Raw genomic sequence first — 19,618 nt, forward strand, 5'->3', positions numbered from 1 at the left:
AAGTGTTGAGAACCTTTTCAAAACGTAAGCATGTGACATCTTGTTAGCACATTTGCTAATGTAGCCTGTAGCACCTGGCATTAGCACACCTCCCCCATGGTCCTCACCTGGCCTATTGCCCAGCAGGGAGGTGATGCTGAGCTTGTGTTCACTCAGCTCCTCCTGCATGTGTTGCATCCGCTCCTTCAGTACTGGGATGGAGTGAGCCTCCTGGTCCTGAACCGGCCACTCCATGAACTCCAGCACCTCCTCCCCTAGCAACATCTCCAGGATGTCATTGTGGCGGATGGCGTCCTTCAGGAGCGCAGCGAAGGAGCTGGCCAGGTGGCGCATCTCCTCCTCCAGCCCCTGGTCGACCTCCTGCAGGCGGGCCACGTCCGCCATGTTGCCCGCCAACGAGCTGCTCAGCCAGGTCAGGTTGTGGTGCAGAGTCCTGGTCCTGCCTTGCTCGAAGGCCAGCGACTCCTTCACCTACATGATGGTGACGAAGAGACAGAATATTGAAAATTATGTTCAATTTCAACAGATTTTTGTCACGGACAATTTTCAAACAATGGTCAGAGATGTTTTGATATTCCCATAACCCTGCACATACATATACAGTTTTCAGAAACATCTCATTAGGCTTATTCATTAACTCTTAAAGAAAAACTCTTAAAGGACTACTAAGTGTTTTGGGCAAAATCCTCTTTTTCCAACAATGGGCGTTATTAGCCTAAAGTGAAAAAATAAATCTTACAGCAGCTCCAAAGCGTCTTATTTACACAGTGGATCATGGATTTAAAATAACAGGCTATTGAGTTCCATAGACTTCAAGTCTTTATGCTAAGCCAACAGGGAATGCTACCCATAGGAACTGAACCACTGGACGTACAGAGGAAAAAATGGTGTCCAACATCTGGTCTCAGTCTTGGGAAGCTGGAAACCAACTCCTGTTTCACGCAATTGTACAAGATCTTACCAAAGTGCAATGCATTCACCTTCTTTAACTAGAGTTATGAATTTGAAAACGTGTTCTCAGTAAACTTTCCTGTTTCTCTTTACAGTTTTTACTAACCTGCTGGAGGCCGTGTTGGAGCGTCTCCACCGCCGGCTCCCAGTCGCTGGCCTCGCCCCACTGGCCTGCTCCGACCTCGCTGTATCCGTCCAAGGTTAAGCGGTTCTCATTGGCCAGCTCCGTCACGTTTGCCACACTTTGCTCCAGCCGTGCGATGGTGGCCTTCAGCATCTTGCAGTCGCAGTCTCCGGACGAGTTGGCGTTCTTGTAGAAGGCCGTGAACAGGTAGTCCACGTCGACCTCCACGTCCTGCAGCAGGGTGCTCTGCTGGCTGAGGTTCCCCGCCAGCTCGCCAACCCGGGTCAGAACCGCCACCTTGGCCGCCTCCACCTCCAGACCCGTCTCCATGAACTGGATCTGGCTGTTGCGACCCGTCTGGGCGATCTTCTCCTCCAGGTCCTTGCACTCCCTCCTCAGCTCCCGGATGTCACCTGAGGTCTCCTCCATGTCCTCCACCAGGCTGTTCACCTGCAGCACAGGTGAGATTGGGATTAAGACAATAACAAAACTTATGTATTGGATATACTGGATGAGATGAGACTAGTGTTGCAAAATTCCCGGAATTTTCAAAGTCGGAAAATTTCCATGGGAATTTTTGAAAATTAACGGGAATAAATGGGAATAAACGGGAATTTTAGGGGAATTTTCAGGAATTTATATTCACTGCATTCACTAGGTCATATACATGTATACATAATAAACATTTTGGTTTGTTATAAGAAGATATGCATGCAAACATGTTACATTATAATGAATTTCCAGGGAATTTTCATAACTGGCAATGAGTCTTTTACATCGCTGTGGAGGAATTTTGGTTCCATCAATTATGGCTAGTCGTCCAGGTCCTGAAGCAGCAAAGCAGCCCCACCACCACCATGTTTGACTGTTGGTATGATGTTATTTTCATGAAATGCTGTGTTAGTTTTATGCCAGATGTAACGGGATGCACACCGTCCAAAAAGTTCAACCTTTGTCTCGTCAGTCCACAAAATATTTTCCCAAAAGTCTTGGGGATCATCAAGATGTTTTTTTAAATGTGAGTTCAAGGTTCAAGTTTTCTCCATTTGTAGATAATGGCTCTCATTGTGGTTCACTGGAGTCAAAAAGCCTTAGAAGTGGCTTTGTAACCCTTTCCAGTCTGATAGATGTCAATAACTTTGTTTCTCATCTGTTCTTGAATTTCTTAAGATCGCAGCATGATGTGTTGCTGTTTGAGATCTTTTATCCTACTTCCCTTTGTCAGACAGGTTCTATTTAAGTGATTTCTTGATTCAACAGGTCTGACAGTAATCAGGCCTGGGTGTGGCTTGTGAAATTGAACTGAGCTTTCCAAAAATTTCAATTTCAACTAGAGGATATAAAGTTTCTGAAGAAACTTTGATGTGCTTGCCTTGCGAGCGCCTAGACATGTGTAAAGCGCCAGCCCTATGCTGTTTGTGGGTTGTGTAGTGTTGTTGCTCTTGCCCAGGTGGGGAGTTGAACCCTGGTCTCCTGCATGGCAGGCAGAGACACTATCCACTGTGCCACTGGGGCTTGTGTGGGCGGAGCCAGAAATGAGGCTCTATGAAGCACACAGCATGAGTGATAGTGCTGCTTCTGTGAAAAATCACCTAAAAGTAGTGGTCAAACAAATGCTTTTTTGTCAATGATAGTAAGTCCGAGTAGAAAATAAAATGTACCATGAGAAAGGTAAGGCTTTGGGCTTTCAAAATGTGTCAAAATTATTTTCCAACTCCCAAAAATGCCCACCCTAGAGCGAGTTGTAAAAGTGTGTCTTTCTGCTTCTCTCCCGAGACTTTGCATTCCAGATATAATGGGAGTCTATGGGGGAGAGAGCTGGCACTCCTGCCTCGTTAAGGGTCACAGTTTAAAAAGTTGAAGCTACTTTGCTTTTGTATTTACATTTTTCAAAGCACAACTATTTTTCCTACAATTTGATGCCAAATTTATGCATGTGGAGTGAAAATTGTGGCCAGGAGAGCAAGTTAAAGACAAAAGTTTTAGGCGAATTTTAAGGGCTGCTCCACTCTAGCCCTCAGGAATGCCACTCTAGCTCACGCAATACACACTCATTCAAAAGTCAGAGGCGGCTCAAAAATAACTCCAAACTTAAACTGTGTTCTATGGCAAACTAAAGCAGACATGAAAAATTGAAGATGACACACATAAAGTTGAATATCTGCTGAGTCATTTAAGCTTTGAATGGAGTCTGTGGGCCAAAGAATGAGGGAGCTGTGAGGCTTTGAAAATGCATGAGTGTCTGCCGATTTCCCATTCTTTTTCTATGAGGGCAAAATCGTGATTTAAATTATGAATTATGAGAAATCGCAAAGTCTGATCGGTTTGAAAATTGACACACCGATTCTTCTCCACAAGACGCACATTTTTTGTATTTGGTGCGTGGACGCTGGTCCAAAGCTCTGGGCTCTGGAGCCTTCCAAAGATTTGGCCATTCATTTCGGATGGCCGAAATTTTCAGGAAAATTGGAATTTTGAGAATTCCGTGAGTTGGATTCCTTATAAAAGTAATAGCACACTTCTCCCAATGGGGCCGCACATTTTCCCAATTCATTGTGGGGGCCTAAAACCAAAGCTGTAGGAGGAGTAGCGCGCCGAAAAAAAGGTGGAATAATAATAATAACTAGACTTTATAAAGTTTCTGAAGAAACTTTGATGTGCTTGCCTTGCCAGCGCCTAGACATGTGTAAACCGCCAGCCCTATGCTGTTTGTGGGCTGTGTAGTGTTGTGGCTCTTGCCCAGGCGGGGAGTTGAACCCTGGTCTCCTGCATGGCAGGCAGAGACACTATCCACTGTGCTACTGGGGCTTGTGTGGGCGGAGCCAGAAATGAGGCTCTATGAAGCACACAGCATGAGTGATAGTGCTGCTTCTGTGAAAAATCACCTAAAAGTAGTGGTCAAACAAATGCTTCTTTGTCAATGATAGTAAGTCCGAGCAGAAAATAAAATGTACCATGAGAAAGGCAAGGCTTTGGGCTTTCAAACTGTGTCAAAATTATTTTCCAACTCCCAAAAATGCCCACCTTAGAGCGAGTTGGAAAAGTGTGTCTTTCTGCTTCTCTCCCGAGACTTTGCATTTCAGATATAATGGGAGTCTATGGGGGAGAGAGCTGGCACTCCTGCCTCGTTAAGTGTCACAGTGTAAAAAGTTGAAGCTACTTTGCTTTTGTATTTACATTTTTCAAAGCACAACTATTTTTCCTACAATTTGATCCCAAATTTATGCATGTGCAGTGAAAAGTGTGGCCAGCAGAGCAAGTTTAAGACAAAAGTTTTAGGCGAATTTTCAGGGCTGCTCCACTCTAGCCCTCAGGAATGCCACTCTAGCTCACGCAATACACACTCATTCAAAAGTCAGAGGCGGCTCAAAAATAACTCCAAACTTAAACTGTGTTTTATGGCAAACTAAAGCAGACATGAAAAATTGAAGATGACACACATAAAGTTGAACATCTGCTGAGTCATTTAAGCTTTGAATGGAGTCTGTGGGCCAAAGAATGAGGGAGCTGTGAGGCTTTGAAAATGCATGAGTGTCTGCCGATTTCCCATTATTTTTCAATGAGGGCAAAATCGCGATTTTAAAATTGAATTATGAGAAATCGCATAGTCTGATCAGTTTGAAAATTGACACACCGCTTCTTCTCCACAAGACGCACGTTTTTTGTATTTGGTGCGTGGACGCAGGTTAAAAGCTCTGGGCCCTGGAGCCCTCTGAAGTTTTGGCCATTCATTTCGGATGGCCGAAATTTTCAGGAAAATTGGAATTTTGAGAATTCCGTGAGTTGGATTCCTTATAAAAGTAATAGCACACTTCTCCCAATGGGGCCGCACATTTTCCCAATTCATTGTGGGGGCCTAAAACCAAAGCTGTAGGAGGAGTAGCGCGCCGAAAAAAAGGTGGAATAATAATAATATTAAAAAGATTAAATATGCAAGATTTTAAGATGTGTTGCCTTTTCAAGGCAAGCACATAAAAAGAAGAAATATGCAAGATTTTAAGATGTGTTGCCTTTTCAAGGCAAGCACATAATTACAGTTAAATTATGATTTAACAAGGGGGGGCAATTACTTTTTCACATAGGGCCAGGTAGGTTTTGATAGCCTTTTTCCCTTAAACAAAATCATCATTAAAAACTGTATTTTATATTTACTTGGGTTATCTTTGTCTAATATTAGAATTTGTTTGATGATCTGAAACATTTAAGTGTGACAAATATGCAAAAAAATAAGAAATCAGGAAGGGTGCAAATACTTTTCCACAGCACTGTATGTCCCCCTCAGCAACTAAAAAAAGTGGTGATATTGATGCTGACATTTATTTTACTGATTATTGTTTATTTTTGCCCCATTCACCTTAAGTTAACAACAACAAAAATGAAAATTTCCAAATTTCCCAAGCTTAAATTTCCATGAAAACTTTTTAAAAACCTCATTCAAATGGATAACAAGAAAAAAAAAAAAAAAAACGAAAATTCCCCAAATTCCCGAGCCAAATATTCCCGGGAATTTTCGGAAAAATTGGAAAAAGAGTGAAAGCAAAAATCTCCTGAAAATTTCCAATATTCCAGAGTGAAAAGTCCCACGGGAATCTTCGGAAACTTTCCGGGAAATTTACCAGAAACTTTCCACCCCTTTGCAACACTAGATGAGACTGAACTTGGGTCACTGTATCAGCAAAGATTAAAGGTATAGCATGGAGAACAAACAGTGAAAAGGTACTATAATACCGATCAGCTAGATTATACGTAGATTTGTTCATCAACTGATTGGGTTTTCTCTGTCACAAATCACTCTTTTTAATACATTTTCATGTGCTTCTTCAATAAAAACAATTAAATTTACCCTAAAGACCCCATGACATGAGCCCTTACTTTACTGATTTTAAGCAGATCCTGTTGAAACAGGAAGTTTGCTCAGGACACGGTGCAGGGAAGGAACACTCAGAAGTGCAAACCAACAGGATCTCAGTTTGGGAGAGAAACCGTTTTATTTTGAAGGGACAGTTGGATGAGAGAGGATGTTTAAAGATTTGTGAAGGTTTTATTGGTTGAAATGTTTAATTTTCAGCCACTAGCACAGGATGATGTCACCGTTTAAGATGCTCTGTTTTACAGGAAGTAGAGGTCATGTGAGGTCGTTTATGGGTAGGATTCAGGAGTTGTTTGTTTTTTCTGAGTACATTTTAATTCAGTTTACAAGGAATATTCGTGCAGCCCAGCACAGAGTTTTCCTGCAGCTGGATTTCCTTCCGTGGTGCTATTTCTTTTCTTTTTAAATTAGAAGCTCATGTGCTCCTATGAAGAAAAAGCCCTGACCACAGAAAGGAAAGTCGAGGTATTTTTGTCTCGCTCACCTTCACCGTGTTGTTGACCACCTTGTTGTCCAGGCGTTCGATGGCCTCCCAGAGCGCCGAGGTGTCCCGGGGCTGAGGGGGCGGCTGCAGCTGGGGCGGGGGCGGCGAGGCCTGGAGGACTGGCAGGCGAGGAGGGGGGGTTACTGGAACTGAGGGACGACCTTCTGCCAGCATATTCTGCAAATCCTCATACATCTGATCCTGGTCCAGCCTCATCTCTGCCAGCGTGGTGTTCATGGCCTGGAGGCTGACCTGAGATCAGCGGCAGAGGACACAGAGTCTTTACTCTTTAAATTCAGAGTTGGCTTTAATTAACTGCAGGTCTGGGACCAGTTTGCCATCAAATCATGGTGCAACTGGATAAATATTTAGTGTAGTTTGGGGTTTTTTTTAGTGTCGCTTGAAGTTATATTATTTGTCCCATAGAAACTGTCCCAAAGGACCAGCTTGGGCCTTTGGTTCACAGCAAATCAGAGTATTTTCACAAGAAAATAAATCAAAGAATTGTGAAAATCAGCTTGTGGCTCTTGATTTTGACTCAAATCAAAACAATGTTGGTTGTCGGCAGAGTCAACTTTACTGTTGTCTTGTTTAGTTTAGCTTCGACTGACACTAAAGACTTATTTCTAGTTCTGTCCTTGAATGTTGAAATGAGATTTTTTTTTTTTATTGTGAAACACTTTGAGCTGCAATTCTTGTATGAAAGGTGCTATACAAATAAAGTTTTATTATTATTATTATTATTATTATTATTATTAAGATAATTAGAGTGCAAACTCAAAGTTTTACTTTCAAAAAATGGAAATGTACTTGGAGGAAAAAAGTACCCAAAGTTAACAAATGTGCCTCAGTGCAGGCTGGAATTTGTGTCGGGCCAACAAGGCAGAGCTCTGCCCTGACATCCGCCCACACGGTGAGGGGTAAGTTTATATTTGTTTGGGAGGAGATGCATGAGCCCTGCCCTGTCGTCCAGCTCGCACTGAGAGGCTCATCAAAGTTCATGAGAATCTCTGAAATATTACACAAGTTATGAGTAGTACTGCCAAACAACTGCGGTTACCTACATTCCTTTAAAAAGTAGTCTGTCTGTCTAGTCTTTCTGACATCAGTGATTTTTGTAAGTCGTGTCTGTCACTTTTTTCACATTTGAAACTAAATTCTCTGAATAATTCCATTCTGTTGTTACTGTTATCACTGTTGCTTGAACAGTTTTTTGTGGTTTTCGAGCTGCCTCAGTCGTTCACTGACCTGCAGCATCTTCTGGCTGCGTTTCAGCTTCATGTCCACATCCGTCTTAAAGCTGGTGAGGTTGTAGTGCAGCATGGCATGCTGGGAGTGCAGCCTGTCCTCCATGTCGGCGCGGTGGCTCTCCAGCTGCCTGCGCACCTCCTCGATGTGCTGAAACGTCTCGTCCAGCTTGGCGTCGAAGCTGGACTCCTCCTCCTCTTCCTCCGTGAGCTCCGGGCCTCCCAGGGCCTCCGGGCCGGGCCGGCCGCTCTTCAGCTGGGCCACGTCGGCCGCCAGCTCCCCGACCCGCCGGCTCAGCTGCTCCAGGCTGCGGTTGACGCCCTGCAGGACGGGCTGCAGCTGGGACATGACCAGCTCCATCATGACGGGCAGCGGCAGGGCAGCGGGGGCGTCCGGGAACGGCAGCGGGCCGGCGTCCACCTGTGGACCTGAAACCCCCAGGTAGAGAGACGGGGAGGGGCTTAGAGGAAAGGTCACTGCAAAATGAATGACCTATAAAATATAAAGACCTATAAATTAAAAATAATAATGTCAATAATACTCCTATAAAGTACAACCTTATCTCCCTCCATTATGTCTGCCACCTGTGCAGCTCACTATCACACACACACACACACACACACACATACACACACACAGAGCTCGGTGTCACAGTCAGATGAGAAAACTCCACTGAGGCTGACAGAATGGTGGTTATTACTATGAGCACCAAAAAAAATGCTTTTAATCTGCTGGGGCACAAAATTTAAGAAAGTGGCTGCCTCAAAATATTATATGGAGGAAAAATCTGGGATGTAGTGAATTCATATTTTAGAGACCCCCCAAATTTCATAAATCTTGTTTTCAGGGGACTTGCTGCCTTCTGAAGGGCAGCTGAGCTCCTGCTGGCCCCCCTGGCGTTCCCATCCTTTGTTCCAGCTGTGAAAGCTGCTGTTTGCTGGTCCAGATCCTCGTCGTTCACTGTGGAGAAGAACAGTCCTGCTGAAGAACTGGTTCTCTCCACAGGGAAGCAGCTGACACCCGCATGGAGGAGAAAACAGCACGGGGCACGAAGCTGAACCACTAAATCACTGACTGTAACTGTAGTGTGATTACTGACAGTCGTGTAACTAAGTCATTATTGCGTAATGCCAAAGCTGGAGGCTGAATGACTCTGAAGGAAAAGATTAAACACGTGGGAGCTGGGAAACAAGCGTCGGTGTGTTTTCTGGCATCAAACCGACGGACTGACTCCATCATGAACCAAAACACAAACAGAAAAAATCCCCTGAACATTTCCTGAAACACAACGCCTCCTTATCGTTTGTGACGATGACTCCTCCGAATGTGTGTGTGTGTGTGTGTGTGTGTGTGTGTGTGTGTGTGTGTGTTTGTGGGCTATCATGCCCTATAAAAAGGGTTGAGTGTGTTTACTGACCTAGCAAATAGCAGTCATCTTGTTCATTCCTTTGTGTGTGTGTGTGTGTGTGTGTGTGTGTGTGTGTTCCAACAGGTTTTGCCCTGGGTCTTTCTCTCCTGTCACTTTCCTCTGCAGATAGAGTCCAGACACGACCACCCAAAACACACACACACACACACACACACACACACAGGTCTCTCTGCAACAAACTGAGACAGAAGAAGAAGAAATAGAGGGAGCGGTGGCGAGCCCCTCCCCCTCCCACACACACACACAACAGTTCGGCGAGGTCAAAGGTCGCAGCGCGGTGAGGTCATGCTGCGACAGGAAGTCCCAGGTCAGCGTGCTCTCCAGCTGCCGGGGGGGTGGGGTGGGGCGCGGGGGCGACTGGTGCTTGAAATCAAACACACCCTGTTGGTTTGTATCTGCCGCCTGTCGGGCTGATTTAGCGGCTTCCTGCCCGTCCGGAGCGACGGTTCTGCAGGAACACGACACGACTCGCTTTGTTCTCCGCCTGCAGACCGGCCGCAGGATTGTTCTGCTGCTCTCCACTGTAAACATCAGGAAAGATTAACATGTTGAAGATGAAAGTCCAACGAACCCTCGAGGGGAGACGGGACGCCGCCGCGGTCACAGAACACAGCCGAGGAACAGAGGACGTCAATGTGAACCGAGCAAATCAGGGACTTAAACACAACACAAACAACAAATAAAGAGTTTCACATTCACCATTTTAACGGGACGGCACCTGCTCCACGATACGAACGTGAACTTTCAGAGCCTTCACACTTTCTTCACTCCAGTTTTCCATCAGCGGAATAAAGTCCTCCACATGAGTTTTCCTAAAAGCAGCAGCACTGTTGGCTTTTCAGGACTGTCGGGGGACGTTCAGGGGGCGTCTGACAACCAAGTTTCCGGTCATGTTCCACTACCTAACAGCATCAAATTCATGAATTGTGTCGCCAGTAACCCAGAAGACAAAAAGCATCAGTGACACGGAGACACTGAGATGACAATAACATGAAGGATTTGACGTTTTTTACTCAGTGTAGCCATAAAAACTGTGTGTTGAACTCGTTTGTCTGCTTTCTCACATCTTGAAAGTACAGAAACGCAGCGCTGCCCTCTGACCTCGCTCGTGCTTGATCGTGGGAGGAAGCAAAAGCTCAACTATCAGAATACGTCTGTTGACTAGAGCTGGACAGACTCGGGAAATTGCATTTATTGCGAGTTATTTGCTTCATTTGCCACAGGACGTCTGTCTCACTACGCTACCGATGACCTTAACTGTTGTAAAAGCTCCCTCCTCCTCCGCCAGGGAAAATAGTCCCTGGGGAAACGTTTTGCTTTCCACAGCCAATCATCAGCTGTGTGGTTTCTGAATGTTGAGAACTTTGTTCGCCGCAGGAGCAGAACATTATAAGGCGGCTGCTTCAACCAGGAATCGTAGTATTCACTGAGTTGTAGTAAATGGATAAAACACTCAAAATCACTCGGATGGTGCCTTTAACGCCCCTGTCCTGTGGTGTGGTGTTGTGTAGTTCCCTGTGTGTGTGTGTGTGTGTGTGTTTGTGTGTTGTCTAGCTCCCTGGGAGTGATATGAGTCCACATGGTGGTGAAATCTCCTCATTAGCTGCTAATCCACAAACTGGATTTGTATCTCTCCATTCACTTAATTAATAAAATACCATTTTAGCACAGAAACCAACACCAACAAAGAAGATTATGAATATAAACAACAACAAGACCCGGTACTTTTTTTTTTTTTTTTTTTCATGTAATTACATTTGTTTGTGAAAGTATCAGGTGATTTCTTCCTGGTGTAAGGTTACTATGTGGGGGGTTCTTGCAGATGCTGCCTGCCGGATCTACTTTCCAATTCAAACAGGAAAATAACAAGAAAAGAGACATTTAATTTCCTAAAAAAAATAGGAACCGGGACTCGTTATTCTTTATATTTTCATAATCCTGTTGGTTGGTGTTGGTTCCTGTTTTAAAAATGTTACTTTGGGAGTCGTTTTGCTGTAAAACCTCAAATTAGCACCGTACAATGTGTGTGTGTGTGTGTGTGTGTGTGTGTGTGAGAGAGAGAGAGAGAGAGAGAGAGAGAGGGAGACTGAATAAGATGAGAACCATCACTATATTAGACCTATGTGTCACCAGACCAATATGTGTATTACATCACACACACACACACACACACACACTCTCTCTCTCTCTCTCTCTCTCTCTCTCTCTAACAATGTATGGGTGACATATTTTCCAAAAGAAAAGGAGGATTTCCTGAGGAAGAAATGTGTGTGTGTGTGTGTGCGTGTGTGCGTGTGTGTGTGTGTGTGTGTGTGTGTGTGTGTGTTTCTATGCGTGTCTCTGTGTGTATACATGTGTGTATGCAAGTGGCTTTCTGGTTACCGGAGGTGTCATGGCATAGGAATGACATTGTATGTGTGTGTGAGTGTGTGTGTGTGTGTGTGTGTGTGTGTGTGTGTGTGTTTTCCCAGGTCAGTGTTATAGTTCATTCCTCTAATCCGTTTTCTCATAGGATGTGGAGGAGACATTTATAAATACCTGCCCACACACACACACACACACACACACACACACACACAATAGCATCCGAGAAACTATTTTACTTCACTGCCTTAAACAGCGTCGTAGTATTTTCTGTCCTGGCTGTGAACATTTAATTTCCCAGCAGGATAATAAATAGTTCACTCCTCTGTTTTTTTGTTTTTTTTTCCAGGCCTTTAAAGTGGACACACTCGTCTGGCTCAAAGCTGCAGACTGAATGAGCAATCTGAACATTCAAAACAGCAGAAACACCCAACAGGAAGTTGTTTGTTGTATTTGACTGTATTTGTATTGTGACTTAAAAGTTACAATAAAACACAAAATGACTTGTTAACATCTAGTTAATAATAAATAAATAAAATGCATTTTTTTCCTTTGTTTATTCCATCGACTTTAACGGTGACCTCACACCGGACCAGGCAGCGTTAATATGAATTCAGGCACTTTTATACAACCACATAACCACATGCTGCTCTCTGTCTAATTGAACTGACTTCTGTGAGGTCAGTTTGTCCCTGGATCGGCCCCTCCCTGCATTATGCCCCGCCCCCAGCGTCCCGTTTAAAAGCACATCACATTTAGGAAGCATTTTGACTTTAAAGGATGAATCCGCCTCACATCCTCAAACACAGGAAGTAATTTCCTTTTTTGTAGACATTAAAGCGGAAAATAAGTCTCCTGATGTGACGTCTGTGTGGTAAAAACACTTCCTGACCCATCAGATGTGGATCAAACCGCTTTTAATACCCAAATACTGTTTTGCCCCTCTTCACAGTCCAGATGGGTGGAGTTTGATGTTCTGATATGATATTTAGTCCCGGCTCAAATCCCGTCAGAGAATGTTTGTCTGACAGGTGAAGCCAAAATAAAAATCTGGTTCATCAGCCTCGCTAAAGGATTTCAAAACGTTATTAATCCACGTAAAAGAGTCTGGTCGTTTATCTGCTGCTCTTATAAAATCCGACAGAATAAATTTCAATTCCCAGTAGTGCTGAAACATTTAGTCAATTAATCAATCACCTAATTTTAGTTGATAATCTCGCAAGAACATCAGTCACAGTCTGATTCCAGCTTCCTTTTCTCCGTTCATATCTCTATAAAATTATTTTATTTTATTTTATTTTATTTTTTTTTTTTTTTTTGTGGCTGCTGGTCAGACCGAGGAAGAGTCTGTTTGGCTTTAGTGTTAACTCTGTATACTAATAATAAAATAAATAAAATAAAATAAAATAAATAAAATAAAAATAAAGATCAATAGGTTAATAATCAGTTGCTGCAGCCCTGATTTCTGTGTAACTGTGAACTCACCACAACTTCAGCAGAACTCAAACTTACCCTGATGGCTGGGACCCGGCGAGGGTGTGGTGGCGTGGTGGTGCGCGGCGTGGTGCTGCGCGGCGTCGGGCTGCGTGGCGTGGTGGTGCGCGGTGTGGTGGTGCGCGTCGTCGGGCTGCACGGCATGTTGCTGCGCGGCGTGGTGGTGCACGGCGTCAGGCTGCGTGGCGTCAGGCTGCATGGCGTCAGGCTGAATGGCATCAGGCTGCGCGGCGTCGGGCTGTGCAGCGGCGGCCTGTTGGTCGTTCTGCGGCTGATAGAGGTCACGTCGCTGCTGCTGCACCTGAATACCTGAAACATGCAGAGTTCAGAGTTAAAATTTAGTTTTATATTTAACATTATTGAGGTTTCGGGAGGAGCTCGGAGTAGAGCCGCTGCTCCTCCGCATCGAGAGGAACCAGTTGAGGTGGCTCGGGCATCTGTTCCGGACGCCCCCTGGACGCCTCCCTGGGGAGGTGTTCCGGGCATGCCCCACCGGGAGGAGGCCCCGGGGAAGACCCAGGACACGCTGGAGGGACTATGTCACTTGGCTGGTCTGGGAACGCCTTGGGGTTCCTCCTGAGGAGCTGGCGGAAGTGTCTGGGGAGAGGGAAGTCTGGGCATCTCTGCTTAGACTGCTGCCCCCGCGACCCGGCCCCGGATAAGCGGCAGAAGATGGATGGATGGATGGATGGATGGATGAGGTTCCCTGTGTTGTTTACATATTCACAATATCCACTCAGATTTTATATGAATAAACATTGGCGCATTTTTAATCCAAGTACAACATATTTGGGCTGAACTTTAGAAAATCCCTACATCAGCAGTGATGCAAGAGACTTCCTGGTTTTGCCAATATGAGCTCCTGTTGTCAGGAGCGACCACAGGAAGTGACCGACCGAAAGAAACGTGCTGAGAAACAGGAACAGGAGCCGTTTCCCCTGCGACTCCAGGCACCTCAGCCATGAAAAAGACAGAATAACTTTGAGTCCAAAATCAATGACCTTCTCCTTTAAAGGGACTGGAAATAAAAACTTAAAATCGCGGTTGGCGTCTGCAGAGTCAGCGGCTGAGACGGGTGATGCTGCTTACCGTCCCTGTGATGGCAGTGCACGAGCAACCACATGTTTTTATGGAAATTCAGACGTGGCTGCTTGGAAAAACTGAACAGAAGCAACAAAACATTGAAATAAGACATTTCTCCAAAGCCAGGTTGCCAGGTTTGTTGCTTGTTTGAAGCTGAGAAGTATTATTTATCCAGTAAATAATTGATTAAACACTGATGAACGCACCTTTGTCACACGTTTGGTTTTAATTTTCCTGTTGAAAGCTGAGTCTGTCACTTAAAGTCACTCTTTATTTTATGAGACAGAAAACACTCTCCCTTAACTTTAACACCTTAAGATATCATTAATTGGATTTTGTGCATGACTTAAGAAATTTTAAAGGCTATATTAAGGAGTTTTGAAACAGCCACAACTGCTGCTTCATTAAAACAAAGACTGAGAAACAGCTGGAGTGTACAGCACCTTTAATCCAAGTAAAATTAAGGGGCTCAACTTTAAAGTGAGGAACTCGCGGTGTGTGTTCAGGTAAAACCTGAGGACATGTTGAGGGTTTGGTGTTTCAGGTGCAGACAGACAGGTAGAGGCCCGGACAGATCTACATACAAACTGCATGAGAAACACAGCAAGACAGATAAACAGGAAGGCGGGCAGACAGGTGGGAGAACAGACGGGAAGGAGAGAAGACAGACAGGAGCGAGAAGAGACTCAAACATCCGACTGAGGTGGACGGACCGGCCCTGTCCTCACATCCCGCTCACACCAACGAGCTGTGTGTGATTCACGTCAGGCTGGTAAACGCCGTTTTTCAAAAAAGAGACCGGCGCTCCATGTGGATGTGATTCTGAAAGCGTGGTTTCTCTGAAGTGGAAAAACTGAAAAACCGAGTCAAACAAAGTGACGTCAGATTCTTTTTTTTTCTTTCTGTCTTTCTCACGGCTATCGGTTCTGCTTTGTTTTGTTTTTTTAGTCGCCTGTTTTAGGTTCATATCCTGTCCTGAGTGTAACTGCTCTGTCTGCTCTGTGGCTGTGAGTCTGCAGGCTCTGCTATTACACAAATTTGCAAATAAAGAATAAAGAATAAAAAGTGCTCCTCTCACACAGTTTGTCACTTTCTGAGGTTAAATTAGCTCAAACATAACATAAAGAACATACGAGTAAAATCACTGAATGTAAAAACACTGAATAGTGCAGGAAAAGCTTCTGCAGTGAATGTGAGTGGTTCCCTCTGCTGATTTATGGGGGGGTTTCTCGGCTGTGAAGTGATTATCTGCAGAGCTTCCTCTGCTTTTGTTTGGCTCGGAGTTCACCGCTGGACCAGGACCAGCGTTCCCAGTCTGGTCCTGAGTGACGGGATCGGACCCGCGCACCAGGAGCAGCTGCGTTCACACGGCTCACTTCTTATTTTGGAAAAATTTATCTCCCAGTAAAACCATTTTTAGTGTTGACATGAAGAGCTACACCTCTGTTGTTTCAGCCACCCTGGAAACTCCATACCAGGCACCAAGAATAATAAACATGTAGACAGTAATGACGGGGACATGGAGGCACGTCTTGTCACAGTGAAGACTATGGAGTGACTTTAATGTGAGTGAAGTATTCTGGAGAGATGCAGTGATGCAGCTTCCTGTTGGTTTAGGGTTAAAAACGAGCTCAGCGATCTGCCCGTCAGGTCCATCTGTTTGAGAAATCTCGCTCAGGCTCTTTTTACCTGATGAAGACCTCCAGTGTCAAAACGTTGCACAAATTAATTTTGCAGGGGCTTGTGTTTTGTGCAGACATTAAGTCTACAAGGTTCTCACATCACTTTGTCTCACTGAAAATGTTTTTTTTTTTTTTTGCAAAAAGAGAGAAAGGAAGCGCTCCTTGGATATTATAGGGCTTTTGACTTGGCAGGTGCTCTTCAGTTGGGCAGGTGAATAGTAGATCTCAAACATAAACCAAGGAAGTCCTGTACTCTTTGTAAAAAGTGTAGACAACCAAGGAAAAGGGAACTGAGGCACTCCATCTTCAGGTAAACAATAATTATTTTTTAGTGAATTATTTTGGAGCAAGGCAACTGGCAGACCTACGCGTATCGACCAACAGTCTTCTTCAGGGTCCCCTTTGCATGTTGAGTCTAAGGCCGTGTTCACACTGCCAGCCCAAATCTGATTTTTGTCATATCCAGATTGTAAGCAGGTTGATCGTATAAAGTCTGGACAGGATAAACCACATGGAAAGTGATTTCCACAAATCAGATCCAAACCTCATGTGGAGGAGGTTTGAAATGCGACTCCAGTCAGATTTCTGCAGATGTGTCTCGGTTTGGACGCTCTGGACACTCCAATGGGATTTCAAACGTCTGTTACATCACTCGGGTTAGGGACACACGACCACGCTGTCAGACCCAGACTGAGGCAGGAGCAGCAGAGGGGCTGAGCAGACGTTTTGACGGAGACTTTTGGACATGCAGCCGCCCATGCGTTAGTTTGAAAACTGGTGTGTAGTAGTGTGGACGAGCGGATACGGAGTCATTTCAACACGATGACGTAGACAGAGCATGACACGCCAAAACATTACAGCCTAGCGAGGCCTACGTACCTTTTGTGATTAGCATCAAGTGATGCTGGTTAGCCACGTTGGCTGCAGCATGGCCAGCACTCTGAAATCTAACCAGACCAGCTCGCTCATCAGTTCACATTTCATTTCCAACACTGAGGGAATAACTGGCTTATATCTCTTGTTTTTCTCCATTAGCCAAGCCTTTAGCTTAGATGTCCTGGTCTGTCCTGGTCTGTCCTGGTCTGTCCTGGTTTCCAGCTGGGAGTCCCGATTCCTGACAAACACTAAAATGTTGGTTTTTAACATTCACTACCAAACTGTCGACTGTCAGCCGTCAGCAGCCGGCAACGTCGTGGTCAACACTGATTGGCTGGCAGAGAGTGTGTCACGCTCAGACTGCACTGATGCATAACAACAAATAACCCTAACCTGGTGTTTTATTTTGAAAGGTACCTGACAATCAGTCAGTTACACAAAAGAAAGCCTTATGTTTTGTGTTTCCTAGTGTTTTTACACAGTTTTCAGATGAACCAGGTCTTGGTGGATTCTGGGAGGCTGAGCAGCTCTTGGTGTTCTGAGGCTCTGTCCGTGGTGCTGGAGCCGCTCGGCAGGTGTTCTGAGGCTCTGTCCGTGGTGCTGGAGCCGCTCGGCAGGTGTTCTGAGGCTCTGTCCGTGGTGCTGGAGCCGCTCAGCAGGTGTGCTGAGGCTCTGTCCGTGGTGCTGGAGCCGCTCGGCAGGTGAGCTGAGGCTCTGTCCGTGGTGCTGGAGCCGCTCGGCAGGTGAGCTGAGGCTCTGTCCTCCATCCTGATGAAAACACCTGTGCTACCTGCAGAGGCTCATTCGTGTGTGTGTGCATAAACATGCAGCATTTCAGGATCCTGGTTTTGGAATTTGAAAATGCGTCGCCCCGGCTGAGTCCTGGCGTCCGGCCTGGTCCTGACCACACGGTAACCCTAACCTCACACATCCAAATCTCACGAGTGCAGTGAGGGTTAAGGTTAAGGTTAAGGTTAAGGTTAAGGTTAAGGATAAAGTTAAGGTTATGGTTAAGGTTAGGGCAAAGTAAAGCACTACTGTGCTGAATTAAGTGCGCATGTGTGAGAGTTTCACAAATCTAGGGTTACCATCTAGACACAACATCGCCTGTTCCTGGCAGTCTGCCTCCTGTTTACACTGACATGTTCATTCCCAGTGCACAAACACTCACATGCACACAGATTGTTTGTTTGTTTGTTTGTTTTACAAACAAAAGGTATCAGAGTGGACGTGACCTGAACTTTCCTCGCTTCAGGTCTGCACATTTAAGCCGGAGTTAAGTGCACGCGTGAAAACGAAGCTTTTCCAAAACGCTCTCCGAGAGTGTGTCGATCTGAAACGGAGGTCTGTTGTTAAGGAGCTTTTTGAAAACACTCTTCATATGAGAGTGTTTACTCTCATATTAATATACTGCTTCATATGAGACCTCAAGTGTTTTGGGATGTTTCAGTGCACACGGTGGAAAAACTTTATGAAAACACTTGTGTGTGTGTGTGTGTGTGTGTGTGTGTGTGTGTATGTGTGTGTTTCCAGGTTGAAGCGGATCAGTGTGAACATTAGAAATGAGTGTGAGGTCCCAGCTGAACTCTGCAGGAAGCAACAAGTTCAGCAGCTTTTCACCAGAACCTGCTGTTGGTGTACAGATAAACAGAGTGTTAAAACAGGCCTGAGTCACCACAGAAACCTGGCTTTGTGTGTGTGTGTGTGTGTGTGTGTGTGTGTGTGTGTGTGTGTCTGTGAGTGTGTGTGTGTGTGTGTGTGTGTTTGTGATACAATAGCTACAATAGCTTCTGTGTTGAAGAGTTAATTACATGGACTTCAGTGTGGAGGAAGTTGCTTCAATCAGAGGTGTGGTGGGAGCAGAGCGACTGTGACGTACATGTGTGTGTGTGTGTGTGTGTGTGTGTGTGTGTGTGTGTGTGTGTGTGTGTGTGTGTGTGTGTGTGTGTGCGTGTGTGTGTGTGTGTGGGTGTTTGGTTGTTTTTGTGGCCGACCTGAAACGAGTCTCTAAAGGCCAAAGGTTTATTTTTAGTCTCTTCATATTCATGAAAACTGTCTGACCTGTTTTTCAGAGTACTTCATGTACTCATACAGCAGTAGTGCTGTATACTGTGGTAGTCATGGAGAAAGTACTTCATGTACTCATACTGCAGTAGTGCTGTATACTGTGGTAGACATGGAGAAAGTACTTCATGTACTCATACTGCAGTAGTACTGTATGCAGCTGCAGTCATGACTATTTAATTGACGATATGAGTTTTGTTTCCGCCCATGCTCAGGTGCATCAGGTTGTTTTTTAGGTTTTTTTTTTTCATCAGGTTGCTGTGACCCCTGACCCCTGACCCCTGACCCCTGAACCCTGACCCCTGACCCCTGACCCCTGACCTCTGACCCCTGACCCCTGTGTCTGGGAGCTGAGGCTGAGTGGGACGTCAGCATCGACTGAATGAATCATAAAAAACATTAACGCCCGTGTGTGAGTCACACACTGTGCAGGTGGGGGGGGAGGGGGGGGGCAATGACCTTGGTAGGTGCAATGGGAACGGCTCCCCCACACCCTCTTCCTTGTGGAGTGTGTGTGTGTGTGTGTGTGTGTGTGTGTGTGTGTGTGTGTGTGTGTGTGCGCGTGCACTTCCTGTGACCTAAACAGTGTGCGGCGGCTTCCTCAGTTTGTCGAGGTCTTGGTGGATTCTGGGAGTCGAGCCGCTCTGACATTTAAACACAATAATCAAAGTGTGTTAATGTCTTCCTGGACGTCCAGGGTGGGACGAGGGTGTGTGTGTGTGTGTGTGTGTGTGTGTGTGTGTGTGTGTGTGTGTGTCAGGGTTGTAACAGCAGATGTTTGTCTGCAGCAGCCTCAACACTCAGAGATCTGGGAAACTGAAACACGGATTTGTTTAGTTCATTAGAATTCATTTCAAACGTCTTTTCAGTCTTTATCTCTTTTCTTTGTGATTTTATTTTGATATCACCTCTTGTTGTGGATCCTGCTCTGTGATCATGTGCTCTGTCC

At 45.2% G+C, this 19,618-nt stretch overlaps 1 protein-coding gene across 1 annotated transcript in view; it reads right to left on the bottom strand.

Annotated features, from left to right (window-relative positions):
* The window catches only part of mmrn2a (multimerin 2a), a 44,829-nt gene that overhangs the window by 5,079 nt on the left and 20,132 nt on the right, over window positions 1-19,618 (bottom strand). Inside the window, exons 5-9 of the mRNA XM_030071231.1 lie at window positions 12,983-13,273; window positions 7,678-8,105; window positions 6,430-6,681; window positions 1,058-1,525; window positions 108-471 (exon numbers count right to left, since the gene is read on the bottom strand). Coding sequence (XP_029927091.1) covers window positions 108-471; window positions 1,058-1,525; window positions 6,430-6,681; window positions 7,678-8,105; window positions 12,983-13,273 — 1,803 coding nt within the window. The remainder of the gene's footprint in view (window positions 1-107; window positions 472-1,057; window positions 1,526-6,429; window positions 6,682-7,677; window positions 8,106-12,982; window positions 13,274-19,618) is intronic.

The sequence above is a fragment of the Myripristis murdjan genome, chromosome 15, assembly GCF_902150065.1.
Source record: "Myripristis murdjan chromosome 15, fMyrMur1.1, whole genome shotgun sequence".
In the NCBI taxonomy this organism is placed as follows: Eukaryota; Metazoa; Chordata; class Actinopteri; order Holocentriformes; family Holocentridae; genus Myripristis; species Myripristis murdjan.